Source organism: Pagrus pagrus, assembly GCF_965226575.1.
Source record: "Pagrus pagrus genome assembly, chromosome: 5".
NCBI classification, from domain to species: Eukaryota; Metazoa; Chordata; class Actinopteri; order Spariformes; family Sparidae; genus Pagrus; species Pagrus pagrus.
In genome coordinates this window covers 25,735,288-25,757,192 of record NC_140189.1, presented here as the reverse complement: position 1 = coordinate 25,757,192, position 21,905 = coordinate 25,735,288, and the positions used below count along the sequence as shown (strand labels likewise).

At 41.6% G+C, this 21,905-nt stretch overlaps 1 protein-coding gene across 3 annotated transcripts in view; it reads left to right on the top strand.

Moving 5' to 3' along the window:
- Positions 1–21,905, top strand: part of pcdh11 (protocadherin 11) — a 137,579-nt gene that overhangs the window by 3,585 nt on the left and 112,089 nt on the right. For 2 of the 3 annotated variants that reach the window (XM_084352435.1, XM_084352434.1), the window contains exons 2-3: positions 2,900–3,480; positions 10,198–12,705. In XM_084352435.1, the coding sequence (XP_084208561.1) occupies positions 2,941–3,480; positions 10,198–12,705 (3,048 nt within the window). In that variant the 5' untranslated portion in view covers positions 2,900–2,940. Of the gene's footprint in view, positions 1–2,899; positions 3,481–10,197; positions 12,706–17,267; positions 19,373–21,905 lie in introns of those variants that run through there. The other variant, XM_084352436.1, reaches the window with a different exon arrangement.

The window sequence follows — 21,905 nt, the reverse complement described above, 5'->3', positions numbered from 1 at the left end:
AAATAGCATTTCAGGAGACTAGTGAAATGTAAGCAAAGGAGACACTCTGACTGACACCTAGGATTTCTTTCTCCCTCCCTCTTACTTTTTTCCCCCTCCAGCACAATTCCTTCTCTCACCTAGCTTATCCCTCATGGACAGGTTTATAAAGAGTTGTGACAAGTGCAAAGCCATGCAGATGTTGAAAATCATGGTTTTGAGAAAAGAACCCACTGTTAGTTAATAGAATAAGAGGGGTAAACAGGTTTTGCCGTAATATGCTCAAGGACAACGTGCCTATAAAGTATCGAAATGCATAATTGTAGCATTTGAGCTCTGTGTTTGAAGAGAAATAGGCTCTGTGCATCTTTCTACCTCCAGTACCGGTAAAATTGTTTTCCTTAACATCACATTAGCATGGCCACGGTGTACTTTCTGTAGCTACATCTGTTCTCCTGCATGTACTCTGAGTCAAAAACATACTAAACCCCTTCATCCCGTGGAACATTATTGTCACTTACAAGGGAGAGGAAATCTAGATCATGCTTTGATCTTTTCTGTTTTTTCACTTGGGCGAATCACATCCCATTTAAGGATGTAATTTAAACTTCATTATGCGTCGAGCGAAGCTCAGCCTTGGACTGCCTGGCGATCAGCACAGTGAAGCAATTGCTGCTCACTCTCAGAAAGATGCACACTTCAAAGTAAAGTGTGTCACAGTCGCTAATGGGATATATCTCATCAATATTTTGACATGACAGCACAACACTGGCTGTGCTGTATGTGTACAATGAATAACCCTCACACTGATCAATGTCAGCCACGTTTTTTCTGTCCAACTGTTCTTTAATGAGTCTCATGTGACTGCTTTATGAAACCTGTGAAAAGAAATCTGTCTTTACAGGCTGCCCGAATGCCTTGCAATTGTTGCTGATTCAAAACCGGCTTAATTAAATTCTTATTTTTAATCAATTCCCCTTTGTCGGTAGGCCGAGAGCTTCAATGGCTATGAACGCTGTTGCCTTGCCAATTTAGAGAACCCCTGTAGTGCAGTTTAGGTAGTCATACCTTTTCTACTGGATATTGTTTGACTCATGTAAATGGATGGATGGAAATTTCATAAACTAGGAAATAATACGGCTCCCGGTGAGCAATTTACGGTCCCTTGTTACTGCAGGTACGTATGCATTTTCGGCACCAGCTGTATATCGTTGCTGTGATGGCTGTCATACAATTTTGCTTTACTTTGAAGGGAACGGACGTTTGATTTCAAGGCTGCTGCTTTATGAATAATATCTCGAGGAAAATCATATTAGATTGATAAAAACACTCAGGGGGGCGTTGGACCTAAACACACAGGAGGATGTGAGCGATGAAATTATGTTCGTTGTTAAATATATTGCACTGGAATACACATGGGGAATTGTTATGAGAAGTAAACATAGCTGTGCATCGGTGGCTTTGCCTTGAAACGTCATCGCTCACCAAAAACGATCTCAAGACCAGAAATGTAATTCTCTTGTTCTACAGAAAAAAAATCGCTGCACATGGATATGTGTTTATAATAACACTGCGTTACCACCACTGTAATGTCAAAAGCACATGAAAGCGTGTGTGGCCATGCCTTTAAAGAGAGGATTTCATCAATTAAATATATGCAAGAATAGATTAAATAAATGAATAAGTCAAAATGTCAGCAAGCAAACCACATGAAGTAGCTGCGCCAGTAACTGACTAAATAACCTACTAATTAACTGGTGGAAAGCAGTCAATATTTCATGCAAGCATATACTGGCAGGGAAGGCATTGCAGAATATGACTCCTTCATCCTCTTCCAATGACCTACTTGAGTTTTGGCAATTGGGGTTGTTGCCCTTTGGCAAGCATTTGGTGGTATAAAACAATTAAAGATTTTGTAGAACAACAGCATCAAATGAAGTGGCAGCCAACACAAGAAGACTTATTAATCAATTATATTCAGTGATGGCATAACCCATCCGCGCTGCATTTTCTGTTAAAGGTTTTATCACAGGCATCGCTCAGCACAAACAGTAAACTGAATGCTGTTTAAATTTGATGTCGGAGAAAACACATTCGTCAGGATGTAATGAAGTTATGATTAAATTTCGCTAATTTGACTGATGGCTGCTCCCACAATAAATAATTTCACGTTGTTGTCTCTTCCCACCACGGTTCCTCTAAACAGTGCTCTTATCACGTTGTGTATGTTTACACACATGGGCGTTCATGAAATATTTGCGAGCTCCATTGTTTACATTCAGAGCAAATGAGGTTGTCCATTAATAGCTGCTGTCAAGCGTTTACTGCGAGTGTGTGTGTGTGTGTGTGTTCATGCATGGAGGCACCGATGCTTAAGGCTCAATTCCGTTGCCTCCAAATCAGCTCAAGTGTGGATGCGAGGTGCACTTAATGGAGACACCACTGCACCATATTGACTCACGTTGACTCAGATATGAAAGTTCCTCTCTGTGCCGTGTCCTATTTTTTTCCCGCATGCACAGTAGTTTGTGAACAAGCTTTTTCAAAGCAAACAATTTTATCGCAACAGTGAACTCAACTGCTTTCATGCGTCTCAATAAAAATATGAAAGGGTTCATTACAGTGATGAAATGGATTGATGGAATACGTGAACTGCTAACCTTTACGTGTCTGCTTGCTCAATGGATGTCATCAAAGGTTAATTGTGTAAAACCGCCGTTAATTTGCTCTCAAAGACATGGGAAGGATGTGGGCTCATAACTAGTTAGAATGAATAGGTCAAGTTGAAAACTCTCCGTGAGGGAGAATAGTACTAATTACAACAGAGCTTGAAGGCCATGTCATTTTGTGCATTGACATTGTGTGTTCTGTCTCCCTCTCTTTTTTTTTGTTTCTCTCTGTCTCGCTTCTCTTGTGGCAGAATTGCTGCCGTAGAAGTGAAGCCCCAATCCACTCTTGAGTATGGACTTAGCAAGTCAGGCTCATGTGCTGGTGGTCTTGCTCACCTGTGTGGTCTTGCTATGCCGGGCCCAGGAGAGGGACTACACGGTGAAGGAGGAGCAGCCGGAGAACGTCCGCATCGGGAACCTGCGCAAGGACCTGGACCTCAACCTAGACCCCAACATCAGGCTCTCCTCGCCCCTGCAGTTCAAGCCTGTGTACAAGACAGGTGACGTGCCTTTGGTGAGGGTGGAGGCCAACACCGGGGAGATCTTTACCACCAATCACAGAATCGACCGGGAGAAGCTGTGCTCTGGGGTCTTCGCTGAGAAACGCTGCTACTATGAGATTGAGGTGGCCGTGCTGCCCGATGAGATCTTCAGATTGGTCAAGATCCGCTTCCTGATCGAGGATGTAAATGACAACGCGCCGCTTTTCCAGTCCACTGTAATTAACATCTCCATCCCAGAGAACACAGCCATCAACACCCGATACCCGGTGCCCTCAGCATTTGACCCTGATGTAGGAATCAATGGGATCCAACATTATGAACTGGTCAAGGTGAGGCTCCCTCCTGTTTCATTTCTCACACCTATACAATGAAAATGAATAGGTATGTTGCTGTGTTTAGGGTGGCCGTATTAATCACTGGGGCATTTTCCAAACCCATCGTGCCTTTACTATGGATGTAGGTTTATTGCAGAGTGTTTGGTTGGTGAGGTTGATGCCACAGGGCTAGAGTTAGAGTCATGAGCTGATTAGTGAAACTGATTTTTAAAAAATGGGGCTTGTTCAACATCTTAAAAAAACGAACATGTTCTCTGAATCACTGTCGGTTTCGTGTTGATATGAAGCTTATTTATGAAGGTAGGGTTGGGCAATATGGCCTTAAAATGTATCGCTATACTTTTAGGTTCTATTGCGGTACACAATATATATATATATATATATATATATATATATATATATATATATATATATATATAATTTCAGTATCTGAATTATAATTTTTGCAGCGATCAAACACTTGTGACAAAAGTATGTAATTAAGGCAGGACATATAACTTTATAGTCTAAAATGACATCAGTGACCTGAAACAGTAAACGTCACTCAAAATGTAATAATTATAAATCACCCAAGTATCGTTTTCTGCACTGTGTTCTTTAAAACCAAAACATTTGCACACCGGCCGATAGTATCAGCCAATCAATATATCAGCCGGGCTCTAATAAACAGATTTTTGATCATCAGTAATATGATGATCAAGTGGGTTAGGGCAAGTATTGGAACAAGTAGAACAGTCTGGTTAGTCTAGTCAGCCAAACCAGGAAATAAAATGAACATGCAACAGCAACAATGCATCAATATGTCACCCAGCCCTATCTGAAGGTCTACCTGTTCATTTATGAATGCTGATCTTGTGCTGCTACAGAGTCTGGGTACATACCAGACATGATCATATATATATTTTATTTGATATTTGGTGAATTGTCAGCTGCGATTAAATAATTAATAATGACAAACATCCGAGCTGAATTTCTAAGTACAGATTCACTCCACTAAAACTGAAGTTGATAGAAGCTATTACAGTATATCTGCGATCTCTCGGCTAAACTAAAAGCCATCTTGTACAAATTAATTCAGCACAATAGCGACTGAGTGAAAGATATTGAAAGATACAGGGCCTGAAGCCTCATGATACTGGTGCAGTCTTCAGGTTTAACGTTAGCAAAATGAATAGGTCCAGAACAATTACGTCTCTACCTCTGATGAAACAAAGACCATGTAGCAATCCATTGAGGAGAAACACTTAAAAAGAGATAAAACCGGATAGAAAGTAGGAAATGAATCGTCTTTTCAAATCTAATGGATGACTGTCTCTGGTGCAAGCAGAATATTATTAGTCAGCACACATATTATTGATGAATGTCTGACACGCTGCTATGCCTGCAGCATGCCACCTGTCTATACCAAGTCTGATTAGTTGGCTATTTTTAATCAGGAAGTTCTCCCAACGTTTTCTTTTGCCAGATTTTTCATCCCATGTGTTTCTAATGCGATATGATTGAGATTCTGCATTGTAGCTCCTGCTGTAAACCCGCTGTATTACTATAGAGCTTTAGTGCCGTGGTGTACAGCCATATAGGAAATTAATTTTGACTTGTTGAAAATATGACCTACTTTTTCATAAAGCTGAATATGTCATGAAGCCTGCAATCTTTTACACCAGCCATTAATATGTCCATATGCTTTATTTCATTATGAGAGAAGGCTGTAAAGAAGGGGAAGTTTTCACCATGTACAGTAATATCAGCGAACACGCGGCGGAAAGTGCACACACAGCATTTACTGCATGTCCAATTTCCAGCAACAGGTTACATGTGCCAGTAGATCTAAGCAAGGGAGAAGGAATGTACTATATTATGTTAATCGGTGTCTCATGCAGAACTAGGAAAAGCTTTTCTTCATCATCTAATTGATGCTTTATTAAACTGCGGTGCAATATTCTCTGTTGCCTAATGGAGTCAGCCCTAAATCTTGAAATGTAGGATAATATCATGCATTCTTCATTTATAGTCTAGACAACACTCGGTGCTTTGTGGATAGATGAATATTGGAGATGACACGAGCTCTTACAAATGGAGTGTAATTAAAGAGGGAGATGCAAGCACTCTGGAGGAAAACCTAAACAAAATAAATAAAGGGAGGTTACAGGATTTGAGAGCACGGTGCGAGACAGAAATGACAAGTCCATCTTGTGTCTCAGATGAAGTTAACACTGGCTTGGAATGAACAGAATCGTTGCTGTCCGTGTCTGCTTTGAATACCAATTTGCATTTTTAAAGAGTCCCACTGCCAAGGCCTCTCCAGCGCAATGTCCTGAATTGTTTATGCCTGGAAAATCACCAACCAAATGTTCTGCTCATTATGATGATCATCTGCAATCATTTTTTTTTTGTGCCCTTTTCACAATATAAAGCTTTCTTAAATCCTCGCCTAGACTGTGGTCGGATTATCTCTCGCAGGAAATTCTTCTTTGAGCATCCTCGGCACTGCGTCCCTGATTCAGTTCTTCTCATTATGTTCTTATTGTACTCGAGATTAATTTCCTTGTGTTCCAGATTCCATATGAGTAAAACACAGGGAGGAGCATTAAAAGAGCAAGAACATTTTTCAACCTTTGGTATCTTTTATTTTAGGAGTGCAGCAGAAAGCCAAGGGTTTAGTGGGGAAGGAATGCGCAAGCACTTCCTAGAATAGCTCCTGGCTGCTAAGCCACCCTTGGACTATCTTTGTATGGTCCTGCGAGATTTGTCTCAGAAGCTCCCCCAGAATGATAGTTTGCCCAGTTTTCTTGTGTTGTGTAGGGCACGGTGCTGAAATTGCTACCATTGTGTATCACAGTGAGCAATTCTCAGTGGTACGCCACTCCACATGTAGCATGCCTCAGTTGTCAACATACAGAACAAATGAAAGAAGTGTGGTAGCCTTTTTCTGTACAGCTTTGTCCTTTTCCAAAGCTATGAGGGACAACGGGTAATTCCATCCTACACAGTGCTCCAGCCCCGCACATAATAGGCGGTAATCACAGTTTGAGTGAAACTCTGCCATCAGTGCAGTGCAGCGGCTTGTTACGTCACCTGAACTGCAGGGGAGGCGTCCTAAGAAATGGTCAAGGTCAGAGAAAGCAATCACATGCATGGATGGAGGTGGATCTCCCATGAAAGCAGATTTGATCAGTTTACATATTCACAGGATAACTCACTCACACTCGAGGCTAAAGGAGATTCTGCTGTTTGGGATTTTGACTCTTCACAACTATTGCCCCCTTTCCTTACCCCACTCCAGTGATATATGACTTTGCAGCGTCACGCGCTACATTAGTCCGAGTTGCATCCTAGTCAGCATCTTCAGACACATTGAAGGTGGGCGTCTTGTTCAAGTCATTTCATGTAGATCAATGTTCTGCTGCTGGCTGGGCTATGCCACACTGGCAAACTGGATGATGAAGTGGGTGTCTGTATTTTGGTTGGACGATCTTGGAGGGCTCTTAGACTTAACCTTTTGCCACCTACCTAGGTTTTTCCTGGGGTACTTTTCACTCCACTTGGTTACAACATGACTATCCCAAATATACCTAAGATTTTTAAGTGGATGGAGTGGTCTTTTTGTCGATACTCCAAGTAGGAGCTTGAATAATTTTATTCTAAACTGATTCTAACTTTGCATGTGAAGATGCAAAATTTATTCAAGCTCCATTCCCAAGCAGCAAGAGAAATTTGATTAATGCATTGCATGGTGCCTATAGGCAGTGAATAGGACTTTTGGGCAGAGAGCTCACTGTCAAGCATTTCCAGTTTTCATTAGCATCCTATTTTGACACATCATCCTCTTCCAGGGGTTGACAAAAAGAGACAAACAATTCCCAGCTTCTTTTGTCTTAATTATATGCATGAGATCATTGCCAGGGGCAGGAGTGTATGAGGTATGGAGAGACAGAAAGAGGGAGGAATGAGAGAAAGAGAGAGAGGGAGGCAGGGAGGCAGAGAGAGAGGGAGTTTCTATCAGCATTATAAAGAGGTGCTATAGCTTATGATGAATAGCCCTCCCCAGTTAGCCCCATCCATGGGCATCACCGTGACTAGAGTCCTCCTGATATATTCACAGCCCAATCTCAGTCTCCTCTTAGTTTTAATAAGGTCATCAACTTGACTGAAAGATGCATCCACTGATAATCTGAGGCGCCTGTCTGCAGAACAGGGTTCAGAGTCATCCTTCCCTCATCATCAGCCACCTCTGCTTCTGTCAGTGTCCCTCAATCATTTTCATTTAAATAAGCCAACTCTGATTAGATTGTGTACCTCGCACATCCCACATATACATCGCTCCGATCCCTCTCTCATCACTGCAGAGACCTGTGGCCCTGCAATGTGGAATGAATGGCGAATCATCCGAGCTCAAGACGACGCAAACCTGTACAGTATATATGTGTGGTGAAAGAGTGAGGCGCGGTATAATGTGCGCACTTAGCTGTTTAGACAGCTTTGTCCTTCTCACTCAGCCTTAGGGTTTCCAGTGAGTGATTCATGCTAGTATTTGGCCTTTTCTTAGCCTGCCCTAGATCTTATCACAATCCACCAGACTAATTTTGCATTCAGGAGGATGCACAGCCTGAGAGATAGCTCTCTTCAACTTATTGAAATGCACTGAGTGCTGTCTTGTCAGTTGTAAAATTGTGTGAAACCAAGACAAAAGCATGGAGGAAATGCTGGCTCATAAATCATTGTGCAGCATTCCCTTTGACACATCCTAACTCAACATCCTACTATTAACATCAGGCTTTGCCAAATATCAGTGCAGATACTCAGCTACTGTGCCGAATCTGTGAACTATTCAAACAACTGAGGATTGAGGAGCTTTGTGCGGATGGAGTAGTGCTTAGCAATAGAGCCCAAGGAATGTTGCTTTGGACCTTTCAGTTACAACAGAAATAGTTGTGCAACGTGCATAAAGCTGCGGCACAGTTCATCCATAAGGCAGTATCTCTACATTTCCTCACATATTTTTATACGCCATGTCCTCTTATCCCTATGTGATTTCTGCTTGCCAGAAGGATCACAAAATAAGGTCTGAAAGATCACTGCTGCAGCGTTGGCTGGTTTAAGTAGTTCTGTCAATCACTGACATGTTGACAACATTCCCTCGGCAAGCAGTTTTTCACTGTACACAATAATTTACATGCTGCAGCTGCACGTTTCCGTGTCTCGGCTGTGTTGGCACAAGGACGGTTCTAGGTTTTAAAACATACTGAGGACTCTTGTGCTCACAATTTGGTTGAAATGTTCCTTCCTTGAACGAGGAGAATGTATATATCTTAATCTCATTTGATAGCTGTGCCTAGACAGAGTAATCTCTTCCAACATTATGTGCAGCATGAAGCTTATCTCTTTAAAGAGGATGCTTTTTCTTGTTTTACCATGAAACTGCTTCTGACTGAAAGAGCTTCAAAGGGCTTCTTTGTTTCATAATGTGCATGCAGCTCATTCATGGGCTTGATCTTCTTCTTATTTCCTCCCCCTACTCTCTCTTTCTCTCCTTTTTCTGTCACTTGTCTCGCTCCATCTCTGGTCCACCCTTACCCTCCACTCTCTTCTAATTTGAAAACATGCCTGGATCCATACCATACCCCATCAGAAATTGTAAATATCAGTGCTGATTTTTTTTTTGGGTGGAAGGCAATTACTCTTAACAGCCAGTGCCAGTTCCTCTGGTTTCTCATGGGGATTACTTATGCATTTGTTTTTCATTTTCCTCCGGCTTTACTTTTGCCTAGATTTAGCTCCTTCTTGAGCAAAAAGGCTTTCTAATATGCAGGATTGTTCACTCCCTCCTCTTAATCTATAGTGATCTGGTCTGGCAGTGTATTTAAAATGGAAGCTTATTGGTGTGTCTCAAATTCATGCCGTCTGTCTTCCATTATGAAGCTGAAAAGTCGCAAGGCTGCCTGCTTTATTCTACCTTGACACAAGATAGGAAGATAGAGTGCAATCTCATTTTAGTGGAGGCAGAGGAAATCTGATGAGGAGGCTAAAGAGCTAAATGAAACCCCTTCAAGCAGTAGCTGCAAGGAGGGGTGGATTTGATTGGATTTGTTTATTACAATGATTGGTCATTTTTAAAAGGATTAGTAAACACACATTTTGTATTTTTCTGTGGCCTGTACTGCATAGCACAGCATTTAAAACAAGCTAGTGATGTTTTCAAATGCATTTGATTTACTGCTACCCAACCGAGATGAGTGGAGCAGAGCCAAGAACCAGCTGCCTTGTTTAAGAATTTCCTGGGCCGTTTAATTTGCTCTTGACATTCATCACTGTCTAAAAGCCTGATTCTAAGAAGGGTTACAAATGAACCTGAGTAACCTAAGGAAATACCTCGACAAGCTGCTTGGCTTTTTGAGACAACTGAAAAATCTACAATCTAAGATCAAAAAGAATGCTACAGCATAGAACATTTTATGCATCACTAGAGCAATCTGTACTTCTATTTGTGAAATTTTGATATTCTCACTCGCGGATGTGTCAGTCACAGCTTTACAATTTGCAAAACCTTAGATCCTCAAATCATATAAAGAAAAACTGAAAGCGCAATCAAAACAACAATCAAAACAACAGTCAAAGCATCTGTGTTTAAACCGTGTGTGTGGTTTTCTCTTTTGAATGTTGTGAATACTAAACAGAATAAACATAACTCAAAATGTCATCTTGTCTTCGCAGAGTGTCAGCGAGTTTGGCTTAGACATCATTGAGACTCCTGAAGGCGACAAGTGGCCGCAGCTTATCGTTCAGCAGAACCTGGATCGCGAGCAGAAGGACACCTTCGTCATGAAGATAAAGGTGGAGGATGGTGGCAACCCTCCCAAGTCCAGCACTGCCATTCTCCAGGTCACCATCTCTGATGTCAACGACAATCGTCCCATCTTCAAGGACAGTGAGCTGGAGGTCACAGTCCCAGAGAATGCCCCCATGGGGACGTCGGTCGCTCAGCTTCACGCCACGGACGCAGACCTGGGTTCCAACGCACAGATCCACTTCGCCTTCAGCAACCAGATCTCTGCCTCAACCAAACGTCACTTTGCCATCGATAGCTCTACAGGACTGATCACTGTGAAGCAGCCACTAGACAGGGAGGTAACTCCTGTTCATAAACTCATCGTTCTTGCCAGCGATGGCAGCTCCACCCCCTCCAGAGCCACAGTGATTGTTAATGTAACAGACGTTAATGACAATGTTCCCACCATAGACACTCGCTACATTATCAACCTGGTTAATGGGACTGTTCTTCTGTCTGAGAATGCACCTCTCAACACCAAAATAGCCCTAATTACTGTTACTGACAAGGATGCAGATCTTTATGGCAAAGTAGCTTGCTACACTGACCATGATGTTCCTTTTCGGTTGAAGCCTGTCTTTAATGATCAATTTTTACTAGAGACAGCTGCCCCCCTAGATTATGAGTCGACTCGAGAATATGCAATTAAGATAGTGGCCTCGGATAGAGGGACGCCTCCTTTGAACACTTCAGCTATGGTTTTAATTAAAATCAAGGATGAGAACGACAATGCGCCCATCTTCCCCCAGCCGGAAATCCAACTTTCCATACCAGAGAACAATGACCCCTCTACACAGTTAATAAAAATCAGCGCCACTGACGCAGACAGCGGACATAATGCTGAGATTATTTATACTCTTGGCCCTGATGCGCCTGATGGGTTTAACATAGACAGACGGTCAGGAATCCTCTCTGTTGGCAAACGACTGGACAGAGAGAAGCAGGAGAGGTACTCATTCACTGTCATAGGGAGGGACAATGGCTCCACATCCCTGCAGAGCAATGTCACTGTCAGGCTAATCGTCCAGGACCTTAATGACAACAGCCCGGCTTTCACACACCCTGAGTACAACTTCTATGTGCCTGAGAACCTGCCTCTCTATGGAACTGTCGGGTTAATCACAGTGACGGACTCAGATGCGGGAGATAATGCTGTAATAACGCTGTCCATTTTGAACGGGAAAGATAATTTCATCATCGACCCCCAAACTGGTGTGATCAAGCCCAATATCACCTTTGATAGGGAGCAGCAAAGCTCTTACACATTTATGGTCAAGGCAGTTGATGGAGGGCAACCTCCAAGCTCCTCCTACGCCAAGGTCACCATCAATGTAGTTGACGTGAATGACAATCGCCCCGTGTTCGTCATCCCATCCTCCAATTACTCATATGACCTAGTGCGAACCACCACCACCCCTGGCGCTGTGGTCACCAGAGTGTTTGCCATTGACAATGACACAGGTATGAATGCTGAGCTGCAGTACAGTATAATCAGCAGCATCATCATCACATCTAGGGTCTCCCCTCGAGGTCTCTTCGCCATCGACAAAACAACGGGTAACATAACACTGCAGGAGAAAATAGTGGCAGCTGATCAGGGGCTGCATAGGCTGGTAGTCAAGGTCAAAGATCTAGGCCAGCCTGAGTCATTACATGCTATTGCACTCATTCACTTGTTTGTCAATGACACTGTGTCAAACGCTACCTTTATTCAAGAGCAGCTGCGAAAAAGTATGGAGACACCATTGGACCGTAACATAGGGGACAGTGAGGTAACTCCTCAAGCCAACGGATATGTGATTGTTGTCATAGCTATCATAGCAGGGACCATGACTGTCATCTTGGTGATATTTGTGACTGCCTTGGTGCGCTGCCGGCAGACACCCAGACACAAAGTGGTACAGAAGGGCAAGCAGAGTGGCGAGTGGGTATCACCCAACCAAGACAACCGTCAGATCAAGAAGAAGAAGAAGAGAAAGAAGCGATCCCCAAAGAGCCTCCTGCTGAACTTTGTAACCATAGATGAATCCAAGCCTGACGACCCAACCCATGAGCATGTTAATGGTACACTGGATCTCCCTGTGGAGTTAGAGGAGCAAACCATGGGGAAGTACAACTGGGCCACCACGCCCACCACCTTCAAACCCGACAGCCCAGATTTAGCCAAGCATTACAAGTCAGCGTCCCCTCAGCCTACATTTCAAATCAAACCGGAGACTCCAGTGGCCCCAAAGAAACACCATGTGATCCAGGAGCTCCCATTGGACAACACGTTCGTGGTGGGCTGTGACTCACTCTCCAAGTGCTCATCGACTAGCTCCGACCCCTACAGTGTCTCAGAGTGCAGCTGTCAGGGGGGATTCAAGACTGCAGGGCAAATCACCACCCGACAGGTAATTCATGACTTCCTTTTTAAACCCACCCACACTAGTCCCCACTCACACTCCCCTTGCTGTCCCATGGTAGGTGATGTGAAAGGGGGAGGGTGGCAGCATGGAGGCAGGGGATTTTCCCACACAGACCATGACCATGTCTACATGAATGTCATTTGCACTTAAAAACGAGTGTGCTCGAGACTTGCAATGAAACGAAAGAATAAAACATTAATTGTTGCCATTAATACAGCAAACCTTTCACTGTACGGATTGTTATTAATTCATGTATTCACCCGCCTTCATAAGCATCCATAATTGCATAATCATTTACAAAAATACATGTGCAGGTTAATTTCATATTCAAAAGCTTGAGTAATGGCAGCAGTGCAATTAGGATGGCTAGCTATTTAAAACTTCAGTGTGAGTGGTTGGTGGCGATGTAGCCTGATTTAGAAGAGCCTGGGATAGGCGGCAATGATTGAACTCTCTCCTGATGTATTTAAGGTCAAGGGCGAATGATGCTGTGTGCTAATCTATTTGACTGACATGTTTAAACATGGCCGAGCACAAAATAAATATGACAGCCAGAGTGGCAATTCATCAGGTATTCATTAAAGCAAAAAAGTGTGAAGGTAATGGCACAAAACAAAAACATTTTTCTCCTGACGTGCTAAAACAACTTGATAAATAATCCCACTTTTTGTTGCTTCTGTCCTCAAAATATTAAGTGCTGCCTTAACTGTGCCAGTGAGGCTTTGTGGGAGAGAAGCTCATTTGAATGCCAAGGTACAGCAAAGGGCTTATGATTCCCTAAGAGATATGTGCCAAATGCGAAGTGCCCCAATAAATAAAAGCTGGCGAGGGAAATAAATGTAAATCAGAGGTAAGGAGAGGTGGCCTTGCTCTGTGCTGACAGCCAGAGCCGAGCGCTGTGGGGAAGACTGAGTACTGCTCCGGGCGGGGGAGGGGGTCACAGGGATCAAGGTGACGCAGAGCCTTTAGACCAATATACTTAAACACCAAGGGAGCAGTAGTCCATAAAAAAGCCTGCCTGGTCGACGTTGCATTTAGCCCATAAATGCTCTATTTTAATGACCCCAATTATTGTTATAAATGGCATATGTAGATACACATTCTTTACAGTCTTTAAATTAGCTCACATAGGAGAGGATGTACTGGCATCACAACAATGGTTTGCCACTGTGATGCATTGTAGCTCGTGTTAGAGGCTGCGATCTTTGTATCCCTAACACATGACAGAGTATGTACATGTTCATGTTTGACCTGCTATCACAAGCACAATGGAACTAATCAAGGCTGACTAGTCCGCGCACGGGGTAGCAATTTACTCATGATGATGTGTGTACTCATAGTTTTCACTTAGTGTCACATATTCAGTTGAATTTGCTGGCTTTTTCAATCATTTTTGTTGCTTTATTTTTTCCATTTTTCTTTATTTTTTCTTTGTTTTTAAGATTTCTTGCGGGTTTGGTTGTTGCTTGGTTGCGTTGGCTTTCATTTTTGTTACTGTTTTGATCATAATTATCACAACTGCCATTCATCCAATTCTGGGTCAATTTCATGATATTGCATCAATAATTGATTTTGTTTGATGAGGTGCTTGCTTTTGTTTGTGTCTAGCCTCATATTGCTTTGGTTCATTTCTGCCTTTTTTTCGCTCCCAGTGCGCCTCTGTGTGACATCTAGCAAGCATTAAAATTCCTTATGGCATAGTTTTGGTAAATGACTGTTGATCCCGCAAAGTATTGTGCTTCGGATAATTTATGAAGACACCCACACAGATTTGATAGTCTTTGCCTTCAACCACCTTTTATTTAAAACCCTAGTTAAAAGCTATGCTCTGCCGTGGTACATTATACATAAGCCTACTACATGCCCTTGGTACCAAAGATTTAATTCATAATGTGTTTATACGACACACTGACGAGTTGTCAGGATGATTTTCCCGTGTTACTGATAGTGACTGCCCTGAAATATGCAGAAATATTCAGACTGTGTTCCACGATTCAGAATTATTATCCGTCATGAATTTTATGCATCAAGGATTCAAATTGATTTTCACTTATGTTGCTGATCAGAGTGGAGTATTTTTGTCAGAATAATTTAAAATCGATGAATATATGATTAGACAACGTCCCTCCAAATCTTTCCGGCTCTTTCTTGTATCGGATTATTTCTGAGCTTTATTTGTTCATTCATCTGAGAGAGGTCAGGTTCAAGTGAATCCGTATGACATCCTTATATTTGGCGTCACGTACTCCCAGAATTTGAATATAATCAAGAAAAATCTGCCCTCATTGGTTCCACTCACCAACCATATCTTCAGAGATGTTAAGCTGATAATAGATCAAAATTCTCCTGTCCCCTTGAGCAACTGACAAGTGATGCCTCCCACTTTAGACATTAGATTTCCCACCAGTTTTAAGTGTGCTTATTTAAAGCCTGTGTCATAGAAAAAAATGGCATGAAGCTTTGCCTGATGAGAATCGGTGGCTGCAAAGGTTAATTAAATGCACTAAAGGGTTAATCACTCGTAATACAGTATGATTAAAATCACTGTAATTAGGTTTCGAATGAGGCTGATAAGAAAGATGAAAAAAGGCAGCCATCCTTTAAGATGATCAGTGATGCCACGTACTATCCTCGGGTGAGTCACGTCGTCAGGATTCGAAGCGATGGGACAGTAGATGTGCAGCTGTCCTGTTTGTCAGATAATAATTTCATCTCTGCTTGATTCCGTCTTTGTGCAAAATCTATTTTCAAAGTCAGAGGAAGAACACTTAAAAACAGCACTCTTTAAAACAAAAAAGGTGTTGTGGGTGCTTTCACCTGAGGAGGTAAAAAGAGAATATTTGAGCACTCCAGAATTGGAGGATATGATTTTGAGTGTGACTAGTACAACAAAAGCTATATTTGGTCTTTCAGTGCTAGCTATCCAGCCTCTCTTGAGCCTAATACCAGAGGTCCAAAGGCAAAAGATCACAGGCAGGTTGTCGTATATTTTCCTTTTTGTTCATCAAAGTGACAGATGGTGCTTTACACTGATCTCTCGTTGCCCCACACTCCCCCACACACCTAAAGCAGCTGAAAATAAAGCAAAGACAAAATGCCCACCCATGGAATAACAATGGAGAGGGGACGCGGGAGGAGATGATTATGGTTTAAGGTCACTGAAATGTTTTCAGGGACTTTACAGATGTAGCTGATAAAGAGCAAAGCTTGTAAAAAATACTTCAGAGACTACAGATTTGTGCCACCATATGGCTTCATTATACAGCGAGAGCCATATTTGCAGGCACTTCCTCCCCTCCCTCCTCTTCTCAGTTTTTTACGCATCTCATCATTTTCTTTTAACCCCTACCCCGTGTTATTAGAGGTCAATCTGCCTCCAGTGATGAGGAACTCTTGTGAGAGCATGTGCTTTAGCGGAGGCAGATCAAATGAGTACCACCCTGCCTGAGTGATCTCAGACATCACCATGAATATGCAGGGAATAAAAAAAGGCTAATACATTCTTTTGTTTGGCACATAATTCTTGGCCTGTGCAGCTTGTAGGGTCACTCCTCAACGAAAATAACCTCCTGTGACTCAATATAGGAGAAGCTGCTTCAAGTGTTTCTGTAGTATCGCATGCATTACAGTTTGATTAAACATCCCTTAGACAATAAGTGCTGTTCTTATGCCTTATTTATAATGCAATTCATGGTATTATCTTTACAAAAAGATAATATTATAAATGCATTGGATAACGAGGGCAGCAGTGAAAAAACATTTTGCATATCGCCATTTATTTGTGTGGGTAACGATACGGACCGTCTACACGAGCCACCTATGGTCTGATGACAAAGCGCTTGTGCTGACTAGCAGTGGGTGCATAGCCAGGGGTAGAAGCCGTGATTTTAAAAGGCTAAGTAGTCTCATTAATCAAATCTGATGGCAGTATTAAATCTGAGCGACTGATTGTGGCTTTATTTCATTTTATTTTATTATCATTGTTCTTTTCTGTTTTGTTTTTATTTCTGTTGAGTCATTGCATCTGTAATCACTGTGCCTTGCTAATGTAAGCACTACCGGGCCAGATTCCTCCTGATTCAGATATTGGCAGATGTGTTGCTAACCTTTCTAGGGACAGCAAAATGTCATATTCTGTACATATCAGATGACCCACTGGCAAGGGTCCGAAAGAAAGAGTGGGCCTAAATTGATCCAAATGGCTTTTTGAGGGGAAATGAAGAGTGCTGCACTAGTGTGGTGGGAGACAAAAAGACAAATTGGGAGTGATAATTGGATAAGATTGCATGCTCTGATAAGTACAGGAAAAATGCACAAGCTTGTGACACTTGTAGCATTCTTCAAGGAAACCTGACAAGATAATGACTTGATTGCCAGCCGTGCCTTGAAGAATGCTTTTTTTTTTTATCTTCTACTCTCTCTTCAGAGATTTTTTATTCAGTGTTGGGTGTAGCCTCGCACTGATAAGGCTACAGCTTAGGCTGCTCAGAGCTCGATGATATTGTAACTACAATCTCCCTATATCTGTCTGTCTCTCTATATTTCAGGAGACGGCTCTGAAACCACCACACTATGGCACACTCTGTGGCACAGGTACAGCTCGCTCCCACAGGATTAAAATCAATCTCTAGCTCCCACTACCTAAAGCGAGAAAAAGAGAGAAAAGAGAGAGAGAGAGGGCAGAGGGAGGAAAGAAGGAAGGTGAGAACTGAAGAGGTGAAACAAGTACTTTATTGTCTCTACAGCCTCAAACCCCACCTCTTCATACAATCGAGAGAAAAAGATGAACTTGGAGGGGGGAGGAAAAAAAAAAAATCTCAGAAAAAGAGAGACGCTTCATGTTGCCTGCCTGAATCTTGACAAAGCTCCTCCTGTGAACCTGTTGGAAGTTTGAAATGCTTTATTGAGTCCTATGCTATAACTTACTGTACCTGTGTCAGTGAGGATGATACTGTATGCCCTGAACCCGCCTCGAAAAATGTCCCACTCCAGCACCCACTCTGTAAAATAGGTGTCAAATACAGTCAGTAGATCTGTAAAGTATGTTTATATGTATGTATGTATATCTATCACAGAGTTGATGGTGTTTATATTTATTGATTCAATTTCTTTGCCTTGTTTTCAAAACTGCCTGGGGGCCATTTTATTTTCTTACTTTCTGATTTTTGTATCATTTGCTCTTTGTGGGCTTGCTCATGGAACTAATGACTTATAATGTATTTATGCTGCAAGGTCTACAACCTGTAGGCTTACATTAGTATTGAGCCCACATCACAGTGTACCTTTTTCTGTCAACTTTTCCGTCCCACTTTTGATGCCACTGATAGCATTTGTTAGCGAAGAGTGTGGCACGCATGGCCCCACAATACGACCCGCATTTCGTAGAGCTTTACAAGCGTGCTACTGATCGCCATGCTGTTATTACACTGGGAGGAATGGTAGGACAAGTTTAATACGTCAAGCTAAGCCACAATCACAGGGGACTAACTGCTGGGGTTATAATCAAAAGCTGTTTATGTAGGGCAGATTTGAAGAGCACTAAGCCTAACCTTTTGTGTGTTGCTTCCAATTCGGAAGTGATTTAACCTATGAGATCCACATTAAAATGACACCAGATGATGAAGTAAAAAAAAAAAAAAAAGAAAAAAAAAAGAACAATAATCCTCAGGCAGTCTTTAATATGAGTTGGTGGGCTTAAAGCAAAAAATGGCTTGACTTTGTGCACTTACTCACACTGACAAAATAAATTTTCTGACAAGAAGAACATAAAACACCAAAATGAAAAGGTAATCCAGGCTTCAGTTTGAAAACAGCAATAAGTTAACATTTGACAGAAAAATCCACTACGGTGCACTTACGACTTCCTAGGCATTTTGTTCAGAGCATCATTTTGCTTCTACTGTTTCTACACATTTAGAATCATAATGGTACAGTTTGTCCTGACTAGAATAATTTCTACAGTATACACCAGTTACTGGCTTGATGGGTTAGCAGCATTGTTGTTCAATAGTCCTGTTAATTGGTAAGCTAAAGACTGCTTTGATAGGTAAGGCCTACAGTACATACATATAACCATAGAATTAGAGTCATTAAAATGGACATAGCCTGTGTATTCATTTGGAAATGTGCAGATGGACTGGACCAGAGGCTGTTCTCCCCTCTTGTGAGAGACTATATATAGTTTAATGAAATTATTGCAAGGACCGGAAGCCTTTTGTGATTTTAGGTCCAGTCTCGATATGTCACGGTTCTACCGACTATGTCTATTTTAACGCTTTTAATTTTATGTGTGTTGCCTCTCTGCGAGGCAGGTTGTTATTATCGAAGGAGGTATATTCATGTAATTATGGTATCAAATGTATTCACTACTGCGTAGGAGCCACAGTATGAAGTATACATAGCATCCTAGCACTGTGTAATGATTAGATTTGCCTGATCTTTGGGGAAAAGAAAAAAAAATACTCATACATGGGGAGGGCTTTTTGTCCTTGTAAGGGAGACAGACAACCTCACTTTTATTCAATGTGAAGTACAATATGCACCTTACATGATCTTTGTAATTGACTTTGATTTGCCAGTGTGGAGAAAACTGTAAATGTTTTGTTTATGTATGTGTGCGCTTCTGAAATTTATTAAAGTCTTTTGCATTGTATTGCATATTTTGACGACTCTTCTTATTCATTGTTTTTTGAGCATTCAATATTAGTTTCTGCATCACAGTTTTCTGCACACTCCACTGTATCTGCTTCGAGAGAACAGTAAAGACTAAAAAACAATGAGGCAAAGCACATGTTGTAGAACAATCATTTGTTTTTCTCATATACAGCCAGCAGCATACAGTGGATGTCAAACAGGCTGTGCCCTGTACGAGTATGTGTGGCTGTGTTGGTGTGGACACCATTAATTGGCTCATTTCAGCCACAGAAAAACTGCCCGTTCCTCCTTTCTTCTCCATTTTTTTGCAACACTATAGCACTTTACTAGGAGGAAGGAGTGAAGAAATGGTTTAGATATACATCGCTCATTAGGAACAGATTACAGATAAAAAGTTATGGAAATTCGGTGGGAGCACATCCTTTGAAGTGCACAGACAGAAAACAGCAGAGCAGAGGCTTTATTTGGAACAACACAACTTTTTTATTTTTTTCCGTTTCTCTTCCATGAGAGCTGATAATGATGATTTGATAATGATAACCCTGCTATTATGATGTACAGTAGTGCACAAACACAGGCTTTTACACATCTGAGAGGGAGATTGATGCTAGAGGGTACAATAACCGCCGCTCTAACATTGTGTTATGCGGTGTTTATGCGGATTTGATCCAAAAATACAGACTTGAAAGGCATAAAACAAAGCCAGCGTCGAGACAACAGAAAATGTTTAATTGCTTATCAAAGTTGCTTCATATTTTAAAACTGAAGAAGAGCTAATCAGTTCCCTCGGGGAAAGTGTCCTCTGTGATTTGAGAAAATGGTGCACACTCAAGTAGAACATCCGCATATAGAGAGTGCAGAAATGTCAGCTTTCTATTAATAGATGAATGTAAACCTGCTAAATGTCTCGTTCTAACTTTCAAAAAAAAAAAAAAACAGAGCTCGGGTAGATCATAAGGTAGTTGTATCTCTTTGAGCTAGATAAATTATGATTTGATATTTCCTGTTACGCATAATTAGGTAATGAAATGATTTCAAATGAGCCACAAATAAATAAATAAAAAAAACAATCTCCAACAAAGCCACAGCATTAATGAGTCTTAACATTTGTGCATGGAGATAGTGTAGGCGATAAATGGATTTTCCCTCTGCTTCCGAGTGCAAAGTCAAAGGTGAGAATGAAGAGATGGGGGGAGGGGGGGAGGAAGAAGACTTAGTGGAAACAGGAGTTACTGGTCTGGTTTATAACAGAAATTGTCTTTGATGTGTCTTTGGACGACTCTGTCGTTGCTCTCTGTCCCCACAGAGATGTGCAGTTGTTACGGCACTCAGCATTGTGATCTCGGTCAGCTCACATTGAGTGTATTCCCAGTGATTTTTATCATCTATAAAATGTCTTTTAAAGGTTGTCCCAGCGGTTGTATTACAGTATGTCACTGAGGGAAGTGTTTCCCGAGTTTCTTTGCTGACATATTGATTCATGATTTATGAAGAAGCAGTATTCAATTACATCTAACAGGCCAGGAAGCCGGCTGAATGTAGTACATTTGATTACATTTAATGCAATGATATGTCTGCGGATGGAGCGACAAATACAACACACACACACACACACACACACACACACACGGGAGTGTGCACACACATGCAGCAATGCATTGTGCTGTGGTGGTGTGGCTATCCGTATTGACTTCATTAACTTCATCCTCTTCTTTGTTCCGCTTTCTTTACTTTACCATCCACAGCATGGCTATGAGGCTTCTTCAGTAAAACTTCATTTATGCAGCAGTTTCCAGTAATAAAAAACCTTTTAGATGTTCTGCAATCAAGCACATGTTTATTACCAGTTATGAAAATGAAATGAAGATGAATCAGAAACCACATATAAAGTTTGCCATTCTGAATAAAGCACACATGCCCTGCCCGGTGACTTTCCACAACCTTGACAATGCAATCAGTGCAATCAGTACCTCAGTACCTCAGTACCCTAATATCAATTCTTCCCTTCTGATAAATGTAAAATAAAACCAGAACATGTTCGTTATTCATGCAGATAACATTGCGACGGAGCTATCAAGATGGCAAAACCCATATTCTGTTCACATTACATTGATTTTACAAGTCACTCACTCACTTTCCGCTGAGATCACAGTCATCCGCTGCAGCAGTATAGAATGACAATTCAAGATTACAGATTGTTTAAAACAAAAGCCACAGTAGTGGCTGCCTCAGCAAGATTTTTAAAAGAGATTTGCACTGAGTCATCACTCAGATGACTTAATGCAGCAGGGGCAATTTGTGAGTTTTCTCAATAATTGTATGGAAGGAGAACAGTGATTGAAAGCCTGCATGGATTTTGTTATTACCTCAACCAGAACTTGTTCCACATGTGAGAAAAGCCAATCACGTATGAATGTATGTAATTCATATCTGAAAATGTGCATTTTCTGGTGTGGAAATTGTCATTCATATGTTAAAAAAACAATCACTTGTGAAAATGTTCAGTTAACATATGGCATTAAATTATTGTC